This window comes from Sphaeramia orbicularis, chromosome 7 (genome assembly GCF_902148855.1).
Source record: "Sphaeramia orbicularis chromosome 7, fSphaOr1.1, whole genome shotgun sequence".
NCBI lineage: Eukaryota > Metazoa > Chordata > Actinopteri > Kurtiformes > Apogonidae > Sphaeramia > Sphaeramia orbicularis.
The window spans coordinates 32,490,765-32,509,361 of NC_043963.1; the positions used below are offsets into that span (position 1 = coordinate 32,490,765).

At 37.7% G+C, this 18,597-nt stretch overlaps 2 protein-coding genes across 2 annotated transcripts; one reads left to right on the top strand and one right to left on the bottom strand.

Annotated features, from left to right (window-relative positions):
* Positions 1-738: 738 nt before the first annotated feature.
* On the bottom strand, positions 739-16,977 carry LOC115422432 (transmembrane prolyl 4-hydroxylase-like). Its single transcript, XM_030138787.1, has 9 exons — positions 16,259-16,977; positions 13,806-13,887; positions 9,270-9,466; positions 9,060-9,150; positions 7,473-7,635; positions 4,942-5,127; positions 4,005-4,095; positions 3,685-3,808; positions 739-1,523 (listed from the first exon to the last, which is right to left on the bottom strand). Exons 1-9 carry the CDS (start codon positions 16,619-16,621, stop codon positions 1,309-1,311), a joined length of 1,512 nt encoding a protein of 503 aa, XP_029994647.1. The 5' UTR covers positions 16,622-16,977; the 3' UTR covers positions 739-1,308.
* On the top strand, positions 10,954-13,740 carry LOC115422433 (secreted frizzled-related protein 5). Its single transcript, XM_030138788.1, has 4 exons — positions 10,954-12,093; positions 12,581-12,756; positions 12,836-12,922; positions 13,070-13,740. The coding sequence occupies exons 1-4, from the start codon at positions 11,549-11,551 to the stop codon at positions 13,387-13,389; spliced, it is 1,128 nt and encodes a 375-aa protein (XP_029994648.1). The 5' UTR covers positions 10,954-11,548; the 3' UTR covers positions 13,390-13,740.
* Positions 16,978-18,597: the final 1,620 nt, after the last annotated feature.

An 18,597-nucleotide genomic window follows, 5' to 3' on the forward strand; every position in this document is an offset into this window, starting at 1 on the left:
CTAAGTATATATTAGGCTGATTTTTACCCTTCCATTATACCTACTGCCCTGTCTTATTACCTACTCCTCCCTTCCATTGTAGCTCGTATTATCAGGTCTAGACGTTTTTTATTAGCTCCTTCTGGCACCCTTTCAGTGGTGGAATCCGTCCAAAACCCATACTCTAATCCTTAACACCCTCTACTGCACTGTATGGATAAGGAAGAATAAAGCCTCACACTGCCTATAGAAAAAAAAAAAAAAAACTCTCCAAGACTGGATTTAACATCGAGCACCATCTAGTGGAGATTATATAAACTGATGTGGCAGGTGTTTCAATCCACACACAAATGAATGACACACTAGCCCAATTAAAACACTTATTTATATATTAAATAACATAGAACATATACAATAAAATACGGTAATAGATTCAGTGCAACATCAAGTTGTAATAAATATTCATTCATATAACTTAAATCACCAAGTGGTGGCAATAAATAACACTCAAATAAATAAATACTCTCATACATTTAAATATTTTTGAGTTGTGAGAACAAAAAAAAAACAACAAACACAACAGTTGTAATATCAAATACTAAAGAAAACGTCTGAATAACACCTGCAGGAACTGCCAGTGTAACGTGTAACAAGCAACATCCCGACCTCAACAGTCCTGCATTTGCTTTAAGTGCGGTAAACTCTTATTGAGTAACATTCATCAATAAAAAGCTCATTAACTACTTAAAAACCCTGACATTTTTTTTTTTAAAAGATGTATAAATTTCTCTTTAGGAAAGCACTGATGAATTGCTATGGCTCATAACAAAAGGCTTGAAATAACACAGGCCTAAAACGGGGCAGATGCCTAAAACCTAAAAAAGGCAGGTAAGCAGGTTTATGTCTTATTTACTTAACCTCATTTTTCTATAAGGCATGATTTAAAAGAGAATGATTCAGTGTGATAAAATAACCTGTACTTGTATATCACTGAGTATATACTAATGTAAAATAATTTCATATATTATTCATAAATTCTGAAGAACTACATCTGCCCATATTACGTACAATTTATACTCAAATTTCCATAATTTTCATAATATGACAACCATTTTAAATTAAGGTGGATATCCAAGCAGTAGCCTGAGACACATTATAAAATTAAATGGAAAGTTTTCTAAGATGATATTTTGAGTGCAGCTGTGCAATTTGTACTTTGAATACAGCATCCGACATTGTAGAAAGGTCTGCCAGGCGCCACTGTCTTCAAATATAGAGACTCGGGTTAAAATGATGGTTGCGTCAAATGGACATTCTCAGAAGGTCTGGCTATAGATCCTGGTGGAGGTCACTGTGTGAGAGAGGCTGGTAATGCTCCTCAAGGCTCGATTTAGCTTGATGTCTCTGAGCGACTAGTCTCTGGTAGCGGGCCTGCTGCTGGTGATCTGGATCCACGTTTACCCAGCTGTTGGCCACCCACTTCATCCCACGCTTGACCGGGCAGTCCCCATGTAGCGAGTATTCATCCAGCTCACCCATCCAACCTTCCGTAAACAAGGGTAAAAATGTAACAAAACTGACGAGAATGCAGAGAATAAACGACTGATGAAGTGAAATTAAATGTGATGTCAGATAAATGTCAACAGTGAATCCTAATGACAGAGGACATCATTTGATTTGAACCATGTCATTTTTTCTGAAAAAACACTAAACTTTCTTATGGTTGATCTAAAACGCTATACAAACTTGCTACAGTGAACATATGGCTGCTGCTACAGCCCTTCTTTACTAGTTACCAGTGATAGAAACTGATGTTTGAGCAAATTTTTGGTTCTGCAAGTAACAGTAAAAAAACAAAAACCGTCTGTAACTATCTCAACCAGTCAGTAACAGAGATGATTCTTTTTGTTTTGATCAGGGGAATGAATGCTCCTGAAATGACAAATGCGATGATTTGCAACCACAGTGTGCATCTGCAAATTTGTGGGTGGAGTTTCTGAAGGAGCACTGATGGGAAGTGTGTGCTTGTTTACTGTTGAGTTAATAAATTAAGTCTTTCTCAGAAATGAATTACTCAGCCTTTAAATACATTCAACAGTGAGTAGGTTTACATGTATTCTACTTTTATTCTGAATGTAACAATACTCTGAATTTGAAACAGGATCTTTCCTTTATACAGAAGACAGAATTTGGCCTCTTTCTGTGGGGAGCATTTTCTGACAAGGGTGAGAGGCATATTAGTTAGTTGAGTTGAGTTAGTTGTTTCGCTGCAGGTTAAGACACAGCCCCTGTTAACAGTCAGCTGGAGAAGAGACAAAGATCCTTTCTGGCAGACATGAAAATACCCAAACAAAAGTCCAGATTTCAGGTCAGAAGAAACTTAAATATATGAACAAATATGAAAAATCTAACCTTTTCCAGAGAGACTCTAAAGTAATGAAAGAGGGATACTGAGTTCACACAGTAGAACATCCAATCCAATCCACTTTTATTTGAATAGCACATTTTAGTCTCCAAAGTACTGCACAGAGTACAAACTAGCACTAATTGCAAAAAAAAATGTAAAAAATAAAAATATGTTCATAAGCATAGAATATATATATATATATATATATATATATATATATATATATATATATATATATATGTATATACACACACACAGGGGTTGGACAAAATAATGGAAACACCTTCACCTCAAGATGATAATGCCCCAATCCATACAGCTAGAATTGTTAAAGAATGGCATGAGGAACATTCTAATGAAGTTAAGCATCTCGTATGGCCGGCACAGTCCCCAGACCTCAACATTATTGAGCATTTATGGTCAGTTTTAGAGATTCAAGTAAGACGTCGATTTCCACCGCCATCGTCTCTAAAAGAGTTGGAGGGTATTCTAACTGAAGAATGGCTTAAAATTCCTTTGGAAACAATTCACAAGTTGTATGAATCAATACCTCGGAGAATTGAGGCTGTAATTGCCGCAAAAGGCGGACCTACACCATATTAAATTATATTTTGTTGATGTTTTAAGGTGTTTCCATTATTTTGTCCAACCCCTGTATATAATAAAAGACAGTCAGAGGACCACACAGTTCTCATGTCGGGTTAAAAGCCAGTGAGTAAAAGTACTTTTTTAAACCATATTTAAAAGCATCAACAGATGGGGCTGTTTTAATGTGAGGCGAGAAAGCATTCCAAAGTTTGGGGCTGACAACTGAAAAGGCCCGATCGCCCTGACTTTTAAGCCTCGTCTTTGGGATAATGAGCTGGAGCTCGGTCTCAGACCTCAGTGATCACGCGGGGTGTAATGTACAATGAGGTCTGAGATGTACGCGGGCACCAGTCCATGCAAGGCTGGTGGCAGTAGGTTTGATGAACTGCTGAAGAGAAGCCAAATCAGAATTAAAAACAAAAGAGGAGTTGGCTTTAAAAACCTGCCAACATCTGCCAACAGTGATGAACTTTGAAAAACCCTATATTTGATCAGGATATTCACAGCTGCATGTGAACAGGAATAACATTGGAATATTTATTATCAAAAGTTATGCTAACAGCTTCTTAGAAATATTGTCTTTTTTGTTGTAAGTGCAAAAACTCAAATACTGTGTGCATGTAAACAGAAAATAAAACGTAACAAATCAATCGGAGTATCAAAAGAAATGTGTAAATCATATCAGTAAGTTAAAAGCCTTTTACTCTTACCTCTGCCGTCAGAGAGGTGGTTGTACCAAAAGAGAGCTGTCCCTGCTGTAGGTTTTACCCTCAGGTTCCCTCTGCCACATGTCTCTTGAGTATCTGTCAAATCAACTCCATCCTGGACGAGTGCCTAGGACACGCAAAACTGTCAACAGCTTGTGTCCAATCTTTGGCTGTCGGTAATCTTTGGACAATTAAAGTGTCAGATTCCTTGTCATGAGTCAGCACTATCTGCACATTATCAGCAGCATTCAGATTGTGTACGTACATTTGTCATCATTCAAAACACAGTGCTTTCTAGTTTATCATTTTGAAAACCCGCTCACCTCTTCATCATAGGTTCGATTGTCAGCCACAGGAAAGGTGGACTCACCACCTTCCTCCAGTGAGCTGAGGTAGAATAACACAGTAAGATACCTGGAACAAAACAGAGAAGGAAACAACAAACATAAGATTCTACTCATACCAGTAATAAGATGTGTTTCTCCTATACTCCAGAATCCAATATTTGAGAAAGTACAAATTAATGACAATAATTAATAACACATATATCTTGAACCAAACATAATGAAATACCTAAACTGACAACAACAAAAAAAATATATATATATATTAAATACCTATACCAGTGTTTTTCAACCTTAGGGTCGCCTGGAATTCAAATGGGGTCGCCTGAAATTTGTAGTAATTGATACAAATTTGATAAATAGATAAATAAAAATTAGATACTAATAAAAAATATATGGTGAATTGACAGAGACAATCCCAATACATAAAAGACATGACAACCTGAAGCTGAAACTGAAACACTGTGGTTCTGTTTATCTGTCAAATGTTCATTGTGGTCGGTTTCCTGTTTATCTTTCAAATGTTCATTGTGGTCAGTTTCAGATACTGCAGCTCTTTCATAATTCATAGTTTGAGTTCTTGTTTGTTCAGTATTAATTGTCATCCTTGTAAATCCAAGCTGGACTGACTGTACATATCCTGACCAAGGAAAATCAAATTCTCACTTTGTGCAGTAATCTACACCTGGCTTTTCTGCCTCCGTCCATAATAATATACATTATATAGATTAAATGTCCTCTAAAATTAACGTTTATTTGCAACATAGTATAGCAAACTATTACATGATCAAAAACAAATTAATTTTAGCCAAAAGAATGTCTCTGTTTTGAATGTCTGGGTCGCCAGAAATTTGTGATGTTAAAATGGGGTCATGACACAAAAAGGATGGGAACCACTAACATATACAGTAAATACCTGCAAGAGACCTCGGTGACAGCAGATTTATTTCCTGCCAACCGCGTGTGTGCACAGGTTGATTCTGATTGGGCAGGGTTGCTGTCATAGTGGGCGTTACTGAAGTCTCCATGCTCAAAGCGAATCACCTGCAGTGGCTCACTCAGCTCGACCAATGAGGAAGGCAGACGTGTCAAGCTGATTACACTGGGGAAAAAAATTCAAACAATTTAATATGAGACCATTTAGAGACAGTAGAAAAACAAGACACAGAGACAAGGGCAGCACAATGTTGAAAAAAAACAACAACTTTGAAATCTTTTAATAGCTGTCTTAAGCATATGTGTTCTTTAGTTGTATTCAGATCATGCTTTGTGGAGCCGATTTAAAAGATCTAACAAATTAGCCATGTCTTGTTCAGCTGTAACTACAGGGTATATTATTTGTCAACTTCGTCCAGGGTTCCTACGGGTTTCTACAAATTAAATTTAAGACCTTTTTAAGACTACTTTGAACAGAATTTAATGCCCATTTCACAGCCGTTCCCCTCCACTCATGTCAGCCAGGTTAAGAATGATCTTTTCTCCAACCAGGCATTATTAAATTTGCACTTCCCCATTCTTACTTTTCCCTTGGAAGCTGCCCCTTAAAGTTCCCAAAGTCAGCTTATGTGCACGTGTTGGGCTGAATGATCTGTGATTATTTCTCACTGGGGGCTGCAGAGTTATTACAAATTTGTTCCTAATTTCAATATAAATTATTAGGTTTTAACGGATGGAACTGAGTGGACTAACACTATTTTCTTTGCAGCTTGGACATTTCCCAAAACATTTAAACACAGTGAACAAGTTTATGGCAACATAACTTAAGACCTACCACATCAAATTTAACACCTTTTAAAGACTTATTTAAGGTAATAAATGCACATTTGTAAATTCAAGACTTTTAAGACTTTTCAAGACCCCATGGGAACCCTGTTCATCCTTTCTTAGGCAAAATAACTCCATACGACTGGGGTTCCATTTCTTTACAAAACCAAGGACCATATGTCCACTCAAAATCCTCTTTTGCTGTAAAAACTACTGACAAGATTTACAACAGAGAAGCAGCACAAAGTTCTCACTACCAACATTAACTTATTTTGGTGCCTGGCCTTGTTGTATATGTATTTGTAAGAGTTTCCCTCTTGTGTCTAAACAGTTTTTGTGCATGGCAAGGTGGAAAATGTGTTTTTTTCTACCAACTATTGTACACATTCCCTTCTACTCTGTAAGAGATTTTTTTCCACTACAGGAAGGCGTTTCAGAGCATACCATTTACGAAACAGTCCACATTTTTAATCTATGTTCTTCCTAGTTCTGAGATCGTAAATAAGAACACACATAGATATGATGTCTAGGAGGCATTTACCGACGAGAAGTCAAGGAGAGGTTAACAGAAGTCTTCATTTCGCATGAGTGCCGTAAAGCTTCTTGTCATCCTTGACACCAAAATATGAGTGACAAATTTCCAAGCATTTTTCATAGTTTTATAGCCAATACAGACAGACTTATGTTTCTACCGTAACGGCTGTCCAACCACACAACATAAATATAGGTCAGCTTTGACCTCACACATAAGTAATGTGGATTGTAGAAGTCAGAAAATCATTGGTATATCAGCCTACAAATGTAATTCTATTATATCCATCCTACATTTATATTATTTTATTTTCATCTAACAACACCTCCAATTTTATCACAATAGACTGCTCCTTGTGTTTGCATCTACTTGCATCTTTGTATCCATTTCTGGACAGAAACACAGGCACAAAACCTATACTTATACCCCACAGCTTATTATACTGTACTTTAACAAGCTGTGTCTGTGTTGCTGGTAGAATCCCACATCAGTTGTGTTTATTCACAGTCTGGTGCTGCATTTATTTGGTGATGGTTGGTAATTAAAACTGAAATGCCCTGACTGCATCTCTGTTCATAAATGTGCAGATCCTAAATAGATCAGCTGCAGAAATGGACACTCCAACTGGCTTTTCTTGATTGGGACCTGATGCTAATTTGCCCTGTTTACTCAATCTGGGCACATAACCTTCTATGTTGTTTGTTACATGGATAAAAATGATAGTGATTTGTGGTTGGAAGTGCACACAGAGCCACCATATCACTCAGTAACAATAAACTGTATCCATGAACCTTTAACTTGGAGTAAATGATATCAGACAGATGTCACATTAGGATTAGGTGGAAAATGAGAAGCATTTTGTTTTAAATTTGTATCAAGCAGCAAAAAAGTGGCAGAATTATGTGTTTGAGTTAATTTGGCTTATATGATATTACAGTCCTGGGATGTGATTATTGTGCATGCTCACATCACCATGACAATAGTCCAAAAATATATTGTGCAGGGACACAATGAGGTAAATGACACTAAACAATGACTGGGAATAGGGATGTGGACAATTAAGTATGTTATCACTTATGACAAAAGTGAGAATAATGAGTCAACAACCCTTCGAAGTACAATGTTTAGTATGCATGGTATGATGTTGTTACCGGTTCCTGAGTGTTTGAAGCACATGGTGGGATCCCAGACCCTGGTAAAGCCATGTATGTTTGTTTCTCTGTTTAAACTGACTTGAAAGTTTCCCATTTTGCTGTTGTCCCGCACGTTGTGACACATCATACACAAGCCTGAAGTCCTCCAAAGTCAGCATTCCTGTTGGGCACATGAATACACAACCCATCAGTGGTGGACTATTTCCAGAGTTCCTACACATTTCAAATTTCAAAATTCCATACTTTTTCCAGACCCTAATTTACAGATGTCTTGGTAAAAAAATTCCAACCAGCCAACCAATCTATATTTAGGATTTATGAGCCAGTCATCAGAGAATTTACATCTACCCGTTATGAGTTGTGCCAACAATCATACAAGGCACGTTGAATAGCTTGCTCATAAACAGTGTGTGGACATCACCTGCCCGTCGAAGCAGCAGTGAAATCTGACAACACCGGGCGGGCCTTAAAATGGGTTGGAGGAGGATAAGAGCAGAAGGCTGGGCATTCAACTTGTCAACCTGCCCAAATATTTTCTGGGACATGTAGCTTTCTGTATGTGCTCTCACACAAACATTTTAGCTAAGCTAGTAAGCACCTTAAAAAAACAGATTGATCCATTTTTTTTTTTTTTTTTCAGATATTCACAATTTTATATTTTAGAAAATAGAACAGTGGTCTTGGAAACATGAATATTATTCCATACATTTGTTTCCATTTTCCATACTTTTCCAGACCTGGAAATTTATTAAATCAAATTCCATACTTTTCCATTCTTGCGTTGGAACCCTGTATTTCCTTTATTTCTCCTAGCTGATACACTCTTGTACTGCTCAGTAGAAATGCTACTTCATTTCAACTACACATATGAACAAAGACCAAAAGAATTATCAAATAAATCTTTCAGCTATGTATGTCATTGAAACTTTGACTTGAATTCTTAGACGATGTAGTGAACAGTGGGCGATGACAACTCGCTTCCTATTTTTTCTTCCATGTTCCTCTCTTGTCCAAATCGTATGCTGCTAATCTTCACTGAATGAATGTCTGGCCCTGATCACATCCCATGAGAGACCTTGCACCAGCCGCAACAATAGCTCTGGGGTGCCACAGAAGAGGTAGCAGGGGAGGGAGGGGCAGTTGACGAAAGAGTGAGAAGGAGGGAGTGGAGCGGGATATAGGGGATCCGGGGGAAAATCAAGGAAAGGGGCAGGAGAATAATCAGTTTTTAATGAGATAGGATGAGGCACATCCGGACGTGTACAATGGCTGGCACAATGGCACCAGGTCAAAACAGTGTCGCCGCTCTTCCTGCCTCCACAGTCACGGATTTGCACGCAATCACAGCCACCTTACTTCCACCAGTAAAGGATCACAGCAGAAACACTAACAGACACCCCAGAAGGAGATTAGTAAAACTGAAAGTGTTAAACACATCAGAGGATGCAGTTGAGCTCATCTTGAATCAAACAAATAAATTGCACTTTGGTTAACATGACCAAAGTGACAGCATTTGAAGTTAAAGTTTCAACTCTTCATACAAAAACAACTTGCAAAAAACACATAAATTACATCAACACAAACCTGTTGGGCATTCTTCCAGACCAGTGAGTATCTGCCGTAAACTGTCCGGGCTCAACCAAGTACCATCTTGAGAGCGTGAGTGACTCACAATCTGAAGACGACAAGAGAAAATCTATTCCCATTTCTAAGCCAAACTTTTAGACACATTTCTTATTTTTTGCATACTAATTTCCTCCCACATCTATGTCACATATGCATCTCTCTCATCACCTCCTGCTTCTGCAGCAGCCCGTCCTGGTTGAGGTCCAACAGACTGAAGACCTCCTCTGTGCTGAGAGAAAGTAGTTGCTGGTTTGACTCCTCTTGCCCCTGGCTGGGTGCTGTTATCTGGCTCTCCATCAAACCCTTCAGTTGTGCTAGCTGCACCACCACACGACACTCCTCTTCTGACAGGAAGCCTGGGATCTCTGAGAGCAATAAGAAAAAGACGACGGCCGTGAATGCCAGGACTCACTACAGCCTTTTGAGCTTTATCTTGAAAATAGGGACAGAATGTTTTTGTTAGAAACACACCCAAAACATAAATGTATGAATGCTTCAGTCTGTGTATAACTGATGGAGACTCAGATTTACTAAGTCTGTACTGAAACATTCTAGTCAATGATGCTGAGAGTAGAATACACAACACTATCACTCTGTGACATTTTAGTGATAATAGGCCCATCATGTTGTCCTACCAGCCCAGAGTGAGAGCCAGGATATACAGGTTATCAAAGAGATTGGTTTGGGGATTACCTTTTGCTAATCAAAGAGATGGAAAGGGGTTCCAGATTACAACAATGATGGTTAAGGTTTTCATGCTGATATCAGTCATACTGTGTTCGCCTTTCATTTATAAAGTCATCAGAAATTTTTAAGATAGTCTCTACCCACCCAAGCAGAAAGAATGAACTTCTGCACATCTAAAATGGCAAGTGATTGACCTTTAAGTGGATTATAAAATCTCATTTAAATGTACTAAATGGATTATTTTAGAAACCAATCAGGATTAAAGGTCATTTTGAGATAGTTGAATCAGTGTATGCTAATGACAGCATGATCAAAAAGTATAAGCACTGAAAAACTAGAAACAACACAATTCTTGTGAGTCAGTAAACCTGTACACCAGAAAATTCCATTAAGAATGTAATAACTGTCAATGATTATAGATGCATGATTATTTAACACATTCACACACAGAGCACAGGAATAACAGTCAGATGTTGCATATCATGGAACAACTAGTTTGGAGATAAAGAATATGATTATGTGCTATGTTCCTAACTTTGTCCCTTTGGTTAGCGTTTGTAACAGATTTTTAATCATTTAAGTACACGCTATTCCCTTCTGTTTCTCCCCAGTGAGTCATTTGCGTATAGCCTTTCCCACTAGCTGCTTTAATGACGAGACAACACTTATCTTGTCCCACAGGGGGGTTTGAACATTGTTGTCTTCTGGGAGTTATTGTTTGCTCATATTAATTGGCAAGACGCATTAACAGAATCAGTTTGACATGCTCATCACCAACTTATATTGTTGAAAATATTCATTACCCAAAATGATTATATTACTCTAATTTTATCCAGTTCTGTAGGGCTCACCTATGTCTTATTAAAATGTAACTATGAAAGAATGAGGCCCTGTTTCATGTTTTCCTCCACAAAAATCTTCATGTCTTTCAGTCATTTCCATTTTTAATAAAAGGCTTCCGGCAGATTGGCTGCCTGTACAGTAGAGGCCTTGTTTGTCACCCGTGCATTTAACACTGTACCCACTTGGTTAATCCCTATTGTCCAGTCAGGCCTCATTATTCTGGATAACTGATATGAATGAAGGGGAATGAGCGTTCCTCTTTGCCCTCCCACTAATGTCTCTCTTTTTCCCCCGGAAAGGAAATGACCCGCTTGTCTGAACAGGAATCAGGCCATTGCTACACAGCAGGGCAACACCAATTTTGATTGTGTCCTACACTAACTCTGACACATGACACATGCAGAGGAAACTGTCATTGTCTTTTAATCCTAATGTGCATCAGAATATGCCCATAGTCTCAATTATTACTCTCTAAAATAATAATAATAAAATAATCACTTTGACAAGAATAGGAAGATTGAAAACAAAAAGGTCAAGGGAGGACAAGGCAGTGAACTGTGGGTTGGAAGAAAATGTGGGATGCTGGGAGTGGCGATGTTTCACCCCTTTCCTTAATTCAAGCTGCGGGGATGAAAAGGCAAAAGCAGAAACTATTCTAATCAAGTCAAGCCATTTACCTTAGTAGAACTGAGATCTGTCAAACACACTTAAATCAGCTGATAAACATAAATGGATCGTCAGACCATTTAAGGGTGTTCCCCACCCCACTCTCTGCTCCTTCTCTACACCTCCCCTTTACCAGTTCCTATGCAAATGTAATCACCACCCACCATTATAAATACACCTATTCCACTCATACATTGTCAGACAAGGGACATGCTTCAAGTTTTGTGCTTCTCATCAGTTTCTGTAAGAAGATGGCTGCAGTGCTCAGTGCTCATTTTATTTTCAGAAAGTATTCCCCTTCTGCAGCCCTACTGTTTCTACTGCTGTTTGCTGGGCCTTGCAGCACATTGGCACTTCGCCCTGGTAGAGTAAGGGCTGGGATGGAGGGACGAGCAAAGGCTGAGAGCGGGATTAGATCTGGCAAGGACAAGGGAGGATATGGGGCAAGTATAAAGGGCAAAGCTGAAACTGGATTTAGAGAAACTGTTGCAGGACAAGACAGAGAAATACTGGGGGACACTGGCACAGTTACAGGGCTCAGATCCACACATTCTATCGGTGAAGGTGGGCTGTGGGAGTCCCGCAGTTCTTCTCGGTGCGTCTCTATCCCATCAGGAATGGCCTTGTGCCAAAACATCGGCTATGACACCATGAGGATGCCCAACCTGCTTGGCCACGAGTCGCCGGCTGAGGCTGTTCAACAGAGTGCCAGCTGGCTGCCGCTACTTGCCCGAGAGTGTCACCCTGATGCTCGCATCTTCCTCTGCTCTCTCTTTGCACCCATCTGCCTCGACAGGTAATGTTATGCATTATGTAATTTTACTTTGAATACATTTTAAATTTCATGTGACAGTGAGGTAGGTTTTCATTCTCTTATGATTTGTCAGTCTGACAATATGGTAATATGGCAGTCTGGTTTCCATGTAAAGTTAAATTACTGTAGGGTGAGAATGGCCAGTAATGCAGTTTAACGAAGTACTACAACATATTACATGGGAAGCCAAGTAGAAGTGAAAATGAAATCATTTTCATTAATAGAGCAGAGAATAGAAGTAAGAAGCCGGGCCATCAGGGGTAAACTCCCTTTGGAAGGCTATGCAAATTACTTCTAGTCTCTGAAGAGAGGCTCTAGTTTCACAGTGAAATCAAAATGCCAAACAACAGTAATCCCAATTTTTGTCAGATTAGCATTGAAAAACAGAAACCAAATGTTAGCTGATCGATTAATTAAAATAATATATTCATTTAATTATGCTCCTCTCCTTTTGCATCTCCTTTTATAGGTTTATATCACCCTGCAGGAGTTTGTGTGAATCTGTCCAGGATAGCTGTGCACCAATCATGAGTTGTTATGGCTACCCATGGCCAGAAATACTGCGCTGTGACCAGTACCCTGCAGACCATCTCATGTGCATTTCTTCAGTCACCAACAACACTCTTCAACCAGGGGGACGAAAAGGTAAAAACTGAATCAGTTGACACATACATTGTAGTTGACTTCTTGATCACACCATTTATTACATGCAATGAATTTTCAGTGCCTCAGGCGAGCTGTCGGGATTGTGAGCTTGAAGAGTCCCCTTCCTCAAAAAACACACTGGAAGTTTTTTGTAGGAGTGATTTTGGTGAGAACGACACCCCCCCCCCCCCCATATATTTTAACTGGTAGATTATACTGTATGATTTGCAAACTTAGCAAAATAATTAGCAATAAATTACTGCCCTTTTTCATGCTTTTGATTATGCCTTATCTTTATTTGATTTCTTGCAAGTTGTCAAACTGCGTCTGACACGGCTCAAGTTCAGCCCAGTAACACTGTCTCAGTTCTCACTGGCTGCCAAATTTGATGTTCTGAAGCATGGACCCTTGCTGGTTGGACAGATTCGCTCTCGCATTGAGCTGTGGCTGGAGAGGGATGCCACCTGTGTCAGGAACATGACCCGACAACATCCACAGGGCGGCACCTTTTTAGTGACAGGAACAGTACAGGGTGAGCGCCTGGTGGTCAATAAGGCTTACTTTTGGCAGAAACGTGACAAAAATCTTGTGGCAGCAGCTCGCAAATGGAAACATTACCAATGCAGGAGTTAGGATTATGTGCCGCATTAGAAAGTGCAAAATATCGGACACCTAAAACAAGCTTTATACAGATATGGCTAGGGAGAGCATAGCGGTAGTATTTAGGATCTGACCTTATATTATCAACTGTAAGCATGCTTGTTTTCAAAACCTGTCTACATCTCTGTGGTGGTAGAAGAGGAGAAATGCAATGAGCTGGTCACAAAGGTAATGTGAAAATACCACTAATTATCTTTCTGCTAAATGTGGGCAAACAAATGAAAGATGCTATTAAAATGTACAAAATTGTAATTTTAAAAATATACTACTGATTTATATTTGTATGGCTTTGACAAAAAAATAAAATAAAATTTGTTTTCTAAATCCTGACTAAATGTTGTCTATTTATTAAAAAAAGAGCTAAAAGCCAAACACCAAAGTGCACTTACCAAACAGCAAAGGTTTTAGACTTAGCGTCTTCATCTCATGTGTCTTGTCTGGCACAAGGGAAATCCGCTGAACATGACCCACCTAAAAATGACACATTATTAACACAGTCCTGCTGATGCATTTAATGTAGTTTAAGACTGCACTGCGGAAGTTCCTTTTCAACAAAGGATCAGAATGTCCTATTTTATCCTCAATATCTTATCTACAATTTTGAAAGAGGATTAAGCATTTCTTCAGTGTTATTTTTTTTTCTAAATACATCTTTAAAATTCTTCTTGAAGATGTAATCTGTTGTAGAGTCACTAAGAGTGAATTTACTAGAATTCACTGAGAATGACCCCGTTTTTAACTGTTTTCTACATCCAGATGATAGGATGTGCTCCTCTTATTAACATTTTGCCTCAACTTCCCATAAATACAGCACAATTCTCATTATTATCCTAAAAAAGGTGCTTTATCAGTCTTAAAGTATCTTAAAGCTTTTTTTTTCTGAGGACGTGGTGTGACCTTTGCGGCAGTTACTAAATGAATTTTTCTCTATATTTAACCTTTCCTAAGTGATTTATCACCATTTATTACAATATTATCCTCTGAATTTAGCATTTTTTTCCCACAGGAAATTGTGTATTTTCCTATGCTTAACTGAGTGTCATGTAAATGTCCATAAAAGCTCCGAGTAAAGTCAAAGGTCATTATATCAAAACAGAAAAAAACTGACGAAATAGTGACTTTTTCAGTAAAATATATCATTGACTGAACATAAACTCAGTGTCTCCATCCACTGTCATTGATCCAGCTCCAAGAGTTTTACTGGTGAATCAATGTTGTAGAAAATGACAGTGTTTCAACATTCACTATGGAGCCTCTGAACATCCAAATGGGTCATATCTAATGACCATGAAAACATGACAAACTGTAGCTAATCACTACCATGTAAATTTGAGAATGTCCAAAACTCAAGTCATTCTGGAAGAGCATTCACAATTGTTTGGAATCTATATTTAAGACCACAATCCTTTTTGATGCTTTGACATTGTATATGTTGGCTATGACACAGAGCATTCAAACTACAGGAGACAAATATTTAATGAGAGTACTACTTATTGGAGGGACACAAGCTCTGACAAGGAAGTGGTGACAACCAGATGCAGCACAACTTGAAGACTGGTTAAAAGCAATCTATGAAATCTAGCTATGTGATGGAGAAACTGTCCTTTTCATTAAAAGTAAAGCAGGATAAATTTATGGAAATGTGATCTAAATGGATTGTATATATCACCCCATTGAGGCCAGATTTAATTTAATTGGAAATGACAAGTTATATTTCTACTGGTTGAATGTAATGGAGTTGAAACCTCTGTTGATTTTTAATTAAGAATAGTGAAAATAAGGACAAAAATGTGACATCTTTTTGGTTAATGTATGTTATTTAACAAAATATTAAAAAAGTAAGACTTATTTTAAGAAGAGTTGTTTTTTTCTAAACAGAGAACTTATATGGAATGTGTTCATATTAAATTTTATGTTTTACCATTGTTGATTTTTTTCAGACATGATATACAATTGTGTTTAGTTGTTTTTTTTTTTTTGTTTTACTCTGTTGAAAAGTATTTTACCCAATGAAAAAATAAAATTATATAAAAAAAGAAAGAAAAGATGACAAACTGCATTTTACACCAATTATTTACATTTACTGATAGGATTAGTAGATGAACAGTTAAGATCATGGGTGTCAAACATATGGGCCAAATCCAGCCCACCAAAGGGTCCAATGGGATGAATTTGTGAAATGCAAAAATTACACCAAGATATTAACAATCCTTTCAGTTCAGGTTCCACATCCAGACCAATTCAATCTCAAGTGGGTCAGACCAGTAAAATACTACCATAATAACATATAAATAATGACAACTCCACATTTTTCTCTTTGTAAATGTAAGTAATTTCATGTATTTCCACTAAAACAAAGAATAATTTTTAAAAAATGTGAATAACCTGAACAAATATGAACAACCTGAAATGTCTTAAGAGAAGTAAGTACAATTTTAACAAGATTCTGTCTGTTATTTTAAATGTTTTGTGTATTTGTTGATCCACTGTGATCTGTAAGTTATAATGTACATATGTAAAATGATAAACTGAAGCAGAATATTGTTAAAATTACATTTTTTTTTTCAGTTTGTTCATGTTATTCATATTGTTTGAAAGGATAGTTTGTAAAGTTTGTAACCTTTTCATAATGTAATTTTACTTTTTTTTTTTCGCTCTTAAACATAGAGAAAAGTTTGGAGTTGACATTATTTCTATATTATGTTATTAATTTACTGGTTCGGCCCACTTCAGATCAAATTTAGCTGAACTAAAGTGAGTTTGACACCCCTGGTTTAGATCAATACTTTTGGTCGACAGTGGATGTTAGGGTCTTTATGGGTTAAAGTTCAGGTTTTCTCACCCGTATCCCCTCGATGCGAGGTAGACTGAAGCTCTGAGTGTAGTCCTCGACATGAAGCTCTCTGGAAGGTGAAGGTGACTGGGGTAAAGAGTCTCCATCATCGCTGACAGCCGCAGACGAGACACCTTCACCGGTTACGAGATCCCCGGGGCCGTTGTTGTAGTGCACGTAGAGCAAAAGGGCGATTATATTCAAGATGTAAACATGGAAAAAGACCATGACCACAACGAAATAAGCCCGAGAGCAGACATTACTCCTCTGGATGTGCAGCCGAGTCGAGCGAAACGGAGAGTTGAAGGGTGATTTCTCGTCACCGTCATCGGTTTCTTCCCTCTCTACTAAATCGTCTTCACTGTCCTCCATTCTAACACGTATTAATCGTAATAACCACACGCTAAAATGGGGATTAATTATCTGCGTAACGTATATCACCTTACGGCTGCCTGTCAACGCTAGCTGGCAGCTGAATGTTAGCAAACCTGCGGCTAGCTTACGGGCACAACTCCGCTGCAAGACTAGGGTTGTATTGATAAAAAGCGATGTAGTCTTTTATCCAGATAAGAGGAGAAACTCCAAGTGAAAATGCAGGTATGATTTACAGTCATTTATTTTGATAAATAAACGTTCCATCATTAACCGAGGTCCCTTAATCCTATGCTAGCTAATGTTAACTCACTGAGGTGCGCTGCCCCTGACAACCTGCCTAACAACACGACAGCCGAGCTAACGACTGCAGAGACACCGGTTCACCTCCTGCATCAAACCACTGGTGCCCCCTAGTGGTTTACTCCAAAGCAAAACCAGTAGGGATATCAATGTATTTTCAGTATAAACACATAACAAAAGGAAAAACAACAACAAAAAACAGATTAACCCTTTCATGCATACTGGTCCATGGTAGCATGGAATACATTGCCACAATTTTTAATTTCAGAAATTCAAGCAGTTAGTTTTTCTAAAAGGTTGAGAATTTTCATATTTACCCAAGAATAACTGTCTGAGCTATTGCACATCCTATAATGATATCATCTAGACCACAGGTGTCAAACACGCGGCCCGGGGGCCAAATCCGGCCCACCAAAGGGTCCAATCCGGCCCTTGGGATGAATTTAGGAAATGCAAAAATTACACTGAAAGTATTAACAATCCTTTTATTTCGGGTTCCACTTTCAGACCAATTCAATCTCAAGTGGGCAGGACCAGTCAAATACTTTCATAATAACATATAAATAATGACAACTCCAAATTTTTCTCTTTGTAAATATAAGTATTTTCATGTATTTATGCAAAAACAAAGTATAATTTTGCAAAAAAAAAAAAAAGAGAATAACCTGAAATGTCTTAAGAGAAGCAAGTAAAATTTTAACAATATACTGTCTGTTATTAAATGTTTTGTGTGTTTGTAGATCCACTGTGATCTGTAAGTTGTAATGTACATGTGTAAATGATAAACTGAAGCAGAATATTGTTAAAATTACACTTATTTTTTCAGTTTGTTCATGTCATTCACATCTTTTGAATGGATAGTTTGTAGATGTAAACCTGTTCATAATGTAAATATACTTTTTCGCTCTAGAACAGAGAAAAGTTTGAAGTTGACATTATTTATATAGTATTATGTTATTATTTGACTGGTTTGGCCCACTGCAGATCAAATTCAGCTGAATGTGGCCCCTGAACTAAAATGAGGTTGACACCCCTGATCTAGACGGTTTGTTTTTTTGTTTGTTGTGGAGCTGTTTTTATTTTTATTTTATGTTTTTATTTTTTGTTTCTGATTTTTGGTTTATTCTTTTTTTCTGTTGTTGTTGGTATTATTATTGTAATTGTTTTGTATTGTGTGTTGTTGTTGATTTTTGGTTTTTGTGTTGTTGTGTTGAGTGTATGTACATCCTGTTTGTTGAGTTAGTTGTGGGAAATTGTGGTGCTTTGTTTTTGTGTTGTTGATGACCCCAGGAAGAGTAGCTGCTGTGGTATGCAGCAGCTAATGGGGATCAAACTAATAAACTAAATTGAACTAAAATACAGTGGACAGCTATTCTCCAGCTGTTCTCTTGTATATTCATGGGTTTTGTTGTTTTAGTTCCATATCAGCCGACACATTGGGCGCTCATGCATCATCCCATACACTGCAATTCATACCATTACTGTAACTTTGCTGTTCTTGATAAAATTGATCTGCAGTAACAAATTTGAGAGTAAATTAATAGCGTATTATTTTTATTATACTGTAATTAACACCAAAAAATTTTTTTTCTTCATATTATGCCCATGAAGTAACGACTAGTATTAGGGTATGTTAAAATGTGACAAAACATCAGATTAGCAGCATTATTATT